The sequence below is a fragment of the Mirounga angustirostris genome, unplaced genomic scaffold, assembly GCF_029215605.1.
Source record: "Mirounga angustirostris isolate CCGP_5_RB_7025 unplaced genomic scaffold, mMirAng1.0.hap1 SCAF_8, whole genome shotgun sequence".
In the NCBI taxonomy this organism is placed as follows: Eukaryota; Metazoa; Chordata; class Mammalia; order Carnivora; family Phocidae; genus Mirounga; species Mirounga angustirostris.
In genome coordinates this window covers 86,546,260-86,557,014 of record NW_026991716.1, presented here as the reverse complement: position 1 = coordinate 86,557,014, position 10,755 = coordinate 86,546,260, and the positions used below count along the sequence as shown (strand labels likewise).

General features: G+C 48.6%; 1 protein-coding gene across 1 annotated transcript in view; it reads left to right on the top strand.

Moving 5' to 3' along the window:
- Positions 1-1,706: 1,706 nt before the first annotated feature.
- The window catches only part of SIM1 (SIM bHLH transcription factor 1), a 69,588-nt gene continuing 60,539 nt past the window's right edge, over positions 1,707-10,755 (top strand). Inside the window, exons 1-2 of the mRNA XM_054505477.1 lie at positions 1,707-2,003; positions 2,718-3,335. Of these exons, the coding sequence (XP_054361452.1) occupies positions 3,161-3,335 (175 nt within the window). The 5' untranslated portion in view covers positions 1,707-2,003; positions 2,718-3,160. The remainder of the gene's footprint in view (positions 2,004-2,717; positions 3,336-10,755) is intronic.

Here is a 10,755-nt window from a genome sequence, read left to right as displayed (position 1 = left end):
TGTGTAAGAGAGCCACACTACATCGCTCTCAGTATTCTTACTCCTCTCTTGTTAGGAGTGTATCACTTGGAGGTCGGAACCCTCCCAGAGCCGGGTCTCTAAGTGTCCCCAGCCTCTGGGGAAATGACTCCTTCTAGATTGGAGCCTATCGGCTTGATTCCAGTTTTGAAACACCTGTAAAATCTATATGTTTCGTTTTGTCTTATTCTTTCTATCCAGACCGTTCACCTCTTCTTGCCAGGTGCTTCCCAGATGTGTAAATATCCCCAGAAAGCTCCCGTTGTCGTTCTGCGAGCTTACTGCCATTGGGCAGCAAGGAAGTTGCAGATGTCTGTATTTCTGAACACTCTTAAAGTTGTTCCGAATATCAGAAAAAATGGCACAACCCCTCTTCAGAGTATATGTTTTCTTGGTGGCAGTTACGGCCACAAAGGAGAGGATGACTGCAACATCACTGGTGTGCTTACTGTCTTTTACCGCCGATGAAACAACTGCCTCCAAGTGCACCTCCAGGAGGAGAATGGTGGTCACCAGCTGCACCAAAAAACAAGCGGGGAATCGCCTTTGTAGGGAGTGATTCCAAGCAGTAGTAATTATTTGGGGTGGGGGGGAAGTCAACTTTCCCCGTTGCTATCTGCTGTCTTTCCTCAGATGACAGAAGACAAGAGATTCAAATCAGAGGGTCTCTTAAATATAATTTGTCAGCGATAGTACTTGCAAACGTTTGTTTAAATGAGTCCTGTTGGGAAAACTGTGAATGTTGTAAATTTATTGATGCAGAATGTATCCTTTCATAAGGAATGTCACATTGGACTTGTGTTTCCTGAAACAAAACCCAACAACAACAACAAAAATCTTCGCTCGTTTAAGATAACAGATTGTTGTGAGATATCTATCTATGTATCAACCACTCTACCTAACTCTATTTTGTGCTGAAATGTTCACCTCTTTTCCTCTAGAGTCCCCTATCTGCTCCCCATAGGACAACTCCACCGCTGAGCTTTCCACGGTGAACAAATCAGCCCCCAAACTCGAGCCATTTCGAAAAAGACTCTCCTCTTTGGGATTAAAGACAGGTATATGTATCTTCTCTGGCGATGAATTCAGTGTCGCTGTGGTTTCAGAGAAACGTGAGAGAGAAAGCGCAACACCGGCCCCGCGCAAGCAGTGGGCCCCGCGACTTGCCCCAAGGGAATGGCTCGGCCGCCAGGTCGGCCTTTGGGCCGCTCGCGCCCGCAGTCTGGGCGACTCCAGCCTCGTCGCCAGGAACCCCAGCCCCCCCGGCCAGACTTCTGCGGCCTCAGGCCGCAGCCCGCGGGTTTCGGACGCGCCTGGCACAGCGGGGCCAGGTCTCGGGGCTGGGAGCGCAGCCACTCGACCCCGGGGAGAGCGGGAAGCGAGGGTCCTGCACATCACCCGCGAGGCCCCTGGAGGCCGGGAGCAGCGGCGGCTGCCGGGCAGCGCCGCCACCGGTGCCCAGGGCTCGTCGGGAGCGCTGCAGCCACGCGGGTAGCAGAGCGAGCCCCGAGCAGGGGCGCGCAAGGGGTGGTGCGGGTCGTGCTCGCGTCACTCAGCCCGGCCGGCCAATGAGGGCCTCTCCCCGGGGCAAGCCGAGCCAATTGGAGGCGAGGAAGTTTGTGAGTGGCATTAAGGGAGGGCGGGAGAGAGGGAGCCCGGGAGTGAAGTTGAAGCTAAACCCGGTGAGCTATAAAGAAGTTACAGGGGGGCGTTTTCGGCTTCCAATTAGGAATAATACTGGCTTCGTAGCAACTACCGAGGAGGAGGATTCTAAAACCACCTCACCCGTGCCAAATCCTGCATCCCCCTCGTTCTCCCACGCACCCCTTCCCCAATTCATGACCGAGAAAAGAAAAGGGAGCCAGGGCGCGCTCTGCTCCTCTCTGCCGGTGGGAAGCCGAGAGGCCGGCGGAGTTGGATGGTAGGCATGAGTACAATTAAGCGGTGCGCGCCTCTGCACCCTTTGCCGCCAGCGGGGATTGAAGGTAGGTGAAGCGGAAGACACCTTGCGCCCGCCCAGAGGCACCCGCGGCTCTGCGGCGGAGGGGGACAGGCCGGGACGCCTCCCCCCTCCCCCCTCCCCATGCCTGCGAGGGGCTGTCGTGAATGTGCCACCTGTTAACCTGGCGCTGCCCTGCCCGGGGTGTTGCCGCCCCCGCTGGGCAGGGAGAGCCCTGGGTCGCCTTGGGAGTCCCGAGGGACTTGATGTGTAAGTGCCACTTTTTGAGGACTCCCTGAGACTTGAGACCCAAGTTAGAGAAGTAGCCAAATTCCAGATCTGCCCAAGTGGGGGGACTGAAAGGCGGCCTCGGCGCTGTGGAGGAATTCTGACTTGTGGAAACCTGCTTTCCTGGGACATGCGCTTGGCCTGGGCACAGGCACGGGGACCGGCGACTGAGGGTCTTCTAAGGGTCTTCAAAAATATGTATTTTGTTATTTGGGCAACTTCCCAGGGGGCTGGAGAATGTGGCTGGCATGGATGAGGGAATGGGAGCATTATTTGCAGGGGGCTCAGTCTCTCCCCTTCCTCCATATCTTAAACAAACAAACAAACAAACAAACAAACAAAAACGCGGAGCCTGGAGAGGCGCGCTGAGGCGAGCTGAGGCCTTTTCCGGCCGTTTTTCGGAATTCGGGCGAGTGCATGAGTGATTGCGGAGCTGCAGATCTCTTACGCTCTGATGCTGTTCTCTTCACAGTGGCCTGAAAGAGTTGTCCGGCATTCCTGTTCTTCCCAAAGGGGCTCGGAGCCGCCTCAAACGCCGCGGGACTGAAGAGCAAACGTCGGGGATTATTATGTCGATCTTCTGGGGACCGGGGTTTGCCTCGCCGAACAGAAGAAAAGGCTGGCTTCTCAGGGGTCCCGCCGGCATTTGATACTCAGAGACGCCTAGGATTGTCCAGATTGCCGTGGATCAGCAACTTTCCTGCATTCGCGTCCCCTATTTTTAAAGAAAATCATTTTCTGTTTGCTGCGTTGGTCTTTCACTGACATCAATACACTGAAGCAAAGACTTCGGTCTTTTCATTCAAAGTGTGCTTTATATTTTTGCCAAATATGATCTCTAATTGAAAGTTTATTGTTGCTTTTGGATGAATCTGTGGAGTTTATGCTGTAAGAAGAAAGGGAGAACAAGACACAATGAAAGAGAAGTCCAAAAATGCTGCCCGGACTAGGAGGGAGAAGGAAAACAGTGAATTTTATGAACTGGCTAAATTACTGCCTTTGCCCTCGGCTATCACCTCGCAGCTGGACAAAGCATCCATAATCAGACTCACCACCAGCTATCTCAAAATGAGAGTAGTGTTCCCAGAAGGTAAGTGACTCTGCCCAGATGGGATTTCAAAGGCAGAAGGGGTAAAGGTTTGCCAGTGAGTGAGCCTACACCACTGAACAGAGGCGTACGCTCGCACATACATACATACTCTCTGCAAAGGGAAGTTTAGCATGGCTGCTTGACTAAGGACCTCTCTGAACTTAGAATTCCTGTTGCCTTTTTGTGGCCCTTTCTACTTCCCCATTACTACTTTCTCTCCAGTCCATCGGATATGTTTGGTTGGGAAGCAGCCCAACAGTGCTTTTGTCAACACTTCAGATACTGAGCTCCACTGAAAGTACAAGTAATCCAAACATGACTCTTTTTTTTTTTTTTTAATTCCTCTTGTTAGAATTGTATCTAGCAGAAGGCAGGAACATTGCCAAATTCTTGTATTTTGCTACATATAGACAGACTCATGTACATGGAGCTAGCTAAGCTAGAAAATAATTTCTCTCCAAGTTTATAATTCTGCAGAAGAGAAGCAGGCATATTTATGAACAAATTTGTCCTGAATTTACCAGTCTCTTGACTGCTTATAGCAAATTTATTCTGAGTTTTTGAGACATTCACACATTCTGAAACTAACTCTGGGGCTTCATGATTTGCAACTCTGAGTTTGATATTATCTCTGAGATAATAGGCTAGGACCCAAATACTAAAGGTTGACTCAAGAAGACTAGCCCGCGTGGAAAATATCTTCTAGGTGGCAGGTTGGCAAACGAGTCCTGGGAAAATTGTCTTTTAAGGCCTAGAAGGAAGAACAGCTGAGCTGGTCATGATTTAAAACATGTATTTAGATTATCAAGATTCACTGTGTGAGGACAGAGCAGCTGTCAAAGAACACTGTCCTGTATAAAATCATTTATACTCACTAGGAAAAGGATACTTCTCTCTTCCATCTCCCCATCCTTTCCTTTACCCACATTCAAATAATATGTACAGATTTTTAAAAAGTATTTAAGATACATCTTTGCTAGAGGAGAGAGATTGGGGAATATAAAGGGGAGAATACTAAACAAACAAAAAATTCCAAGAGAAAGAACCCTGTTTATTTACAAACCAAAATGTCTTATTTGACCCACAGAGGTTTATGTTATTGTTGATTTTGGGTGTTTGGGGTCTGTTGTTTTCTTTTAAGGAAATAGGGGGAAGGAAATAGCCATTATTGGGCATGGAGTTTCACTTTGTTTGATCTTGACTAGAAGTTATTATCTGAATCAAAATCTTGCAAAACGTGTCGACAAATTAGCCAGGGGCACTAAAGGAAAACTTTCAAATTATAGTTCAATTTTACCCCAGAACTACAAGTAGTGTTACAGTTGCTTTGTCTTAAAGCAGTTCCTTGAACAATCTCAAATGACCCTGGAAACCACAGGAAGAGAGGAATCAAAACCTAAAGTTCCTGAAAAGTTAAAAAAAGAAAGAAAGAAAGAAAGAAAGAAAGAAAGAAAGAAAGAAAGAAAGAAAGAAAGAAAGAAAGAAAGAAAGAAAAGAAAAGAAAAGAAAAGGGGGGAACTTATATATTAAAAAACCATATTTCCCATTCAAACTGTGCTGAGAAATGCTGGTGGGAAAAGTACTATTATGCTACACTGCCTTCTGTTTAAAAAAAAGAGATTTCGTTGTCTTTTATACTGTCAGCGCCTACTTTATAAAAATAAAGCTATTGCGAACTCGGCTGGCCGCGCTGTTCCTAACAGGATTATTAGCAGTGATTTGTCAGCCCCTGCGGTCTCAGTGGGTTCCCTTTCTGCGTGATTTCTAGCGGGTCTCGTCAATTATCGGTGCCGATGTCGCTCGCTGTTTGATCAGAAGAAGCATATGGTGCTGCTTGTGGGGCTGCGAGTAATCGCGGGAGGAAAAGAATAGGGGATCGGCGTTCCCGGGCGGGCACAGAACGAGGGCTAGGAGCGCCCAGGGAGTTGCCGGGCCGGGGGCTGGTCTTTGTCGCGCAGACCAGGGCTGGCGCGGCCGGGAGGGTTGCGGGCTGGTTTTTTGTTGTTTTGGTTTTGTTTTCTAAGAGAGCAAGCTGTCTTAAATAAATGCTAACTCCACAAATTATAAATCGCGTGGTAAATAGGAGGAACAGAAGGTAAACTCTCTTAGCCAACTTCTTATTTTTTTAAAGAGAGCACTGGCAAAGAACCCCCCCCCCCCCACCGCCCCCTGGAGTCCCCTTGGTGGCCGGGCGGATCCCCTGTGGCTACTTTAACTACGACTGTGCTTTCTGCAGCCCCCTTCACTTTCCTCCGGAGCCCCGGGCCCCTCCCTCCTCTCCCTTCTCCGGTGGACTAGTGTGAGTTTATGGGGAGGAGGGGATGGACGATGTGTGAACTCTGGGCACATCATTTATTTCTCCAGCTACTGTTGAGCTCATAACTCACCCGCAGTCTCCACCCGGTGAGTTAGAAGGGTTATCCGAACAGCTGGCTCCTAGGGATGAAGTTTTAATTTTAAGGATAGATTAGCTTCAAAAATCCAAAACCCAGACAACCTTTAAAATATTAAAGCCCTTTAAAATATTGAAGAATAATGACAACACACACACACACACACAAAACCCCAAAGAAAACAAACAAAAAAAAAACCCCCAAAAAACCAACATCTTTCAAAGGAGTGAAAAAACCACAAGCAGCAAAACCAGGCACAACCTGCAGAGGGTGCCAGATTTGGGTTCAGCTGTGGACTGAAGGCAGAAGAGTAGACCAAACTGGGCCCATGACAGTAGGGGAAACTGGGCACTTTTTTGTGGAGGTAACCTTTTTTTTAGTGATGAGAAATAGAAAGAATTTGAAGCTGTAGTTCCTGTTTACACCTATCTTGATGCCATTCCAGCACATAGTAGGTCTTAAATTTTGTTCTAAGGATGGAGTAAATGATAGCTTTTTCATCATGGTAAGCATTCTGTCACATGTAACATATGGATTTTGCAAGGTATATAATCTAAAATAATTATAAATCTGATGACATCTTAGTTATAAGCACAAGGATGACTATAAAACTCCACTGTTTTGGCTCAGATTACATTTCATCTACAATACCCAGGTAATATCAAAAGGCTTAAATCAACACACAGAAATCTTTCCATACTTACATTTGAAAGACATAAGAAAATACTTAAAATATAGCTAATTCCCCATCACTAAATATAGCTCCCCCCTTCCCCAGGTTCTGGTAGATTCCTGGTCTGGGGCAAACTTCAGTTTTTACTTATCTGAGTGGATAAAATTGAGCTGTTGAAAGAAAAAATGAGAGAGAAAGAGAGATTGGGAACACAGGAACGGGATATGGGTGCCTGGAATAATTAAGAATAAAGCATTAGATTGGAGACTTCATACTTAAAAAAACACAGGGAAAATTACTGTGAAATCATTAAAACTGCGTATCTCCCATTGGCAGCATATTCCATTCTAAAATAGCCTTGCAAAGAAAAAACTTGAGAAATGTATGAGTCTTTGGTGTTATCAAAGCTAGAAAGACAGGATAAAAAAGAGAGATGGTGTGCCTTGTGTGCAAAATAAGACAAATTCAACTAAAAAGAAATATGTATTTGTTATCCAGCTATAATACAGGTTTTAGCTGGGGGCGTAGTGGCTTGCTGAATAACCTTTGAAAGGATTAGACATGTTTTCAAATCTATAGCCATTGAGAATCTTGGTAACATCACACTACCATTTCATTGTCAAGATGTCCTGGGAAAATAAAAATAATCACAGAAATGAAATTAGTCACTGTGCAGGAAAGCGAGTCTCTACAAAGGCTGGAAGGACAAGGATGATTAAACAAACCTCCACAGACCCCTTCTATAATATTCACCTCAAGATTGAAATCCTTAATCGCCTTATATTTTTTTGAGGCCAAGAACTGAAAGAGAAGAAGAGGCCCCATTTCCCACGTGGATGGGTGATTTAAGGTTGTTTTTCTTGCTGCTCGGGGAAATGATTGAGCATTAGGTTTCCATGTTTATTTTCTTACAGAAGTTTTTCTCATTTAAAAGCCTTTAAGCCCAGTTTACGCTCCACGCTGGTTTTCTCTGTTTAATTCCAGTTTTGATGTTGACTTAAAATGTAGAGGGCAGAACTAACCTCCGCACAGAGCATTTGCAAGGCAGATTTATGTGCTTGAAATTGTAGATTAGATCAATGAAAAAAATACTTTTTTTTTCTTTAAAGGGGACGGTCACTAATAAAAACAATAACAACAGCGAAATAGGGCATTATAAGCTATGGCGAGATGCTTTTAAGCAGGGTACAATCACACACCTGAAGCTAAAATCAGGCTAATTTTCCAGAGGACAAACATGATTTCTAGGGGAGTTATTTTTCAATCCTGGGGGAAATCTCGGCAGCTTGGAGATTTGCAGACGCAAATGTGGACACAATTCGAACCCATGGATTCTGGCTCTATGTCGGCCCAGGTATTTCTCAATAGAATGAAGTTTAGACCCAGCTAACACCTTATGATGTTAGCTGTCCACCCATTGCCGGTCTGATTCATGGAATTTTAAGTTTTGCGTAGGGAAGGAGAGCCCTCAAGTATTTAGCAAGGGGCCTGCTACTTAGTACTAAAACATTGTTGGAGAAGTGTGGAGCAAACTTTCTGCAGGTAGTCCCATCCGGGAGGCGGGTCCTGCGCGGAGTCGCTCGACCTCGGTGGCTCGGGCCGGACCCGAGACAGCGACCTTGTAGAAACCTCTACCGCCCTCTGGTACGTAACGAAGCACGCAGCTGGGAGAAGCCTGCTTGCTGCCGCTCGCAGGCCAGGTCGGCCCGGCGAGGCCCATTCTGTCCCGGCCGCGGGTGGCCGCAGCCGAGAATGCGCCCGCTGGAGTCTCCGCACGGTCCAGACCAGGTCTCTGCCCTCCAAGGTTCGAAGACGTCCCAGCGCGCCTGCCCCAAGCAGGGGCCGGGCGGGTGCGGGAGTGCTCCCTCTGTGATTCGTGCTGCCCGGGCCACCGCCCCAAGGACGGGCCGTTGTTTAAACCTTAAGTGGAGACCCCGCCCGAGCGGACAGTAGTGCGGCGGTCGTGTCCCGGCAGCCAAATGGAACACAAGCGGGATACGCCTGAACAGCGGGGCAGCCTTGTCCGCCCACCCGCGCCTGCCTTTGGGGCGATGGCATTGCACCTTCCGGCCACGTTTGAAGACGTGGAGCCCTGGGGCGACACCGCTTGACGTTTTTCAGCGTCACGCGTGCACTATTGTCAACCCCGCGTGCATTTCCGTCCCACAATTTAGTTGGGACAAGGCTGAACCCCGCCTGTCCTTGGTTCCTGCAGCTCCCGCTCTCTTCGCGGCGGGTTCTGACGCCGGAGGCCAGCTTGGCCGGCATTCTCGATCCCGACCTGGAAGCCCTAGCTCCAGGGCCAGAGCACAGCGAGGGTGCAGAGACAATCAATGCTGGGACCATCAGGCTCCACCCCAGATTTATAACTAATATTTGCAGATTCCCCGGGCGCGGCCAGGGGTCTCAGAGGCGCGCAAGGGAGAGCAGGGTACACACCGCCACTGCGGAGTGCAGAACACACAGGGGAGTGCAGGACGCACACTGTAGGGTTCAGGCTGCTGCGCGGCCGCGCACAGCTACCGTCGCCCTCTGGAGGTCGGCCACACCCGCCAGGTGGCCGGAGGGCGCCTCGAGCCGAGAGGGCCACGGCGCCCGAGGCGTGGGGGTGGGTACGCCGAGCCGCGGGAAGCAGCCTTCTACCCAGTGACCGCTCCGGGCGCTCTGTCTTGTCTAAGGGCGCCCAATCTCCGTCCCTCTCTTCCCCAGAGAGCACAGCTTCTGAGGCCTCCGGAGCCCTCACAGGAAGACCGTTAGATTGCTGGACGAGGGTGGTGGAGGGAACCCAGATGGCTGACACAAGTCCCTCCGGGACCCGAAGTTAGGAGCGCGGTCTCGGAGGGCATTTCCCTACCGTAGTCACCAAATTGTGGTCAGATCCTGGGACAGCTCTTCCAGTCCCTTCCCACCCCCATATTCCTAAAAGGTATATCGCGATCTGTCAATCAGATGAAGCTTTCTGGGAACTACTATAAGGAGGACACATTTCTATTGAGATATAGTTTATTAAAGGGAGGGGGGAAAGAACAGTAGAACAAGCTCTTCTCTTCCTCCTCTTCCTGTCTGAGTGAAGGAGGTGATGATGCCAGGTCTGTAATCTATATTTTGTCAAGGGTATGAAATTCATTCCGAAGGAAAAGCTCGATCAATTTATTTTTGCTGCTTGTAATAACACAGCTGGATGATGCTTTGAGCTCACGCTAGACTGGGGCTCATCATTCATTCGCCAAGAACGGGCCTAAATTGTGCCTGTGGGATTAGGTCAATTTTAGTGGATCTACTTCGCCTCATTTGGTTACTAATTGGTTTCTTGTTTTATAAATCGAAATCTCATTTTCAGGAAATTACAAAACCCGTGCAGTCAGTCCATTGAGGTAATCCTTGGGTCAGGGGGTATTTAAATGGAAATGGCTCAACCGAGCACTGAGGGTAAGAGTGAAACTTCGCCGGGGTTTTCACATGAAATGTGAGCTAGCCCTTCAGATCCATAATAGATACATCCCTTCTAGTACTACTTATGTAAATATGATAAACCAGACTTTAAGGGTAGAGGGGGGCGGGGAGAAGCAAAATTTATCTGCTAAGGTTAATGTGGCATATCTTGGAAATCTTCCAAAATAGATTATGTTTTCCTTTGTCTTCGGCCACTTTAGCTGGGGAAAATCCTTTTGTCTAAAACCCGATTTAGTTATCGCCTCCCTCACAGAGCTCCTTTTCTCCTTTGCAAAACCCTGTTCCCTCGGCCTCACCGAATTACAAGAGAATCTTTAGATCTTGTTCCCACTGTAATCCTGCCGCAAAGGGAGCTGGTTTCCTCCTCATTTTAAACAGACAATCAAAGGATTTGTGAATTTTCTGCGGTAGGTCAAGTGCAGAAACGAAATCTCAGCTTACTCCCCTCGCCAACTGAAATTGGGTGCGGGAGCAGGTCACCGCCTGCAGGAGGTGAGGGGGTCCGGGGAGAGGGGTCTCTGGCCCACTCCAGGATTTTCGGGAGGCCGAACCTTTGACCGGGGCTTCAGAAGGTGTCCTGGGAAGGCTGAAGGGCGAGCTCAGCCCTAGGATTAGGTCAGGAAAGCCTGGCAGGTAGACGAGGACAGCCAGTCCCTTATGAAACATTAACCCAGACAAAACCGTGTGACGGAGATTTCAACCGCAAACATAGAGGAGGCAATGCTCCGTGAAAGCAAAAGTTTCCTTAAAAGGTGTGGGGGTTGGGGCAGGAGAGGGCGAGGGAGGCCCCAGCTAACCTGCGCCAGGCCGGCTGTTTATTAACCTGCGGGGAAGTCTTGTTTTTCCCTCGTAGGCGCATACTAATGAGGCCGCAACCCGAGACAACAAACAGTCCAGGCTG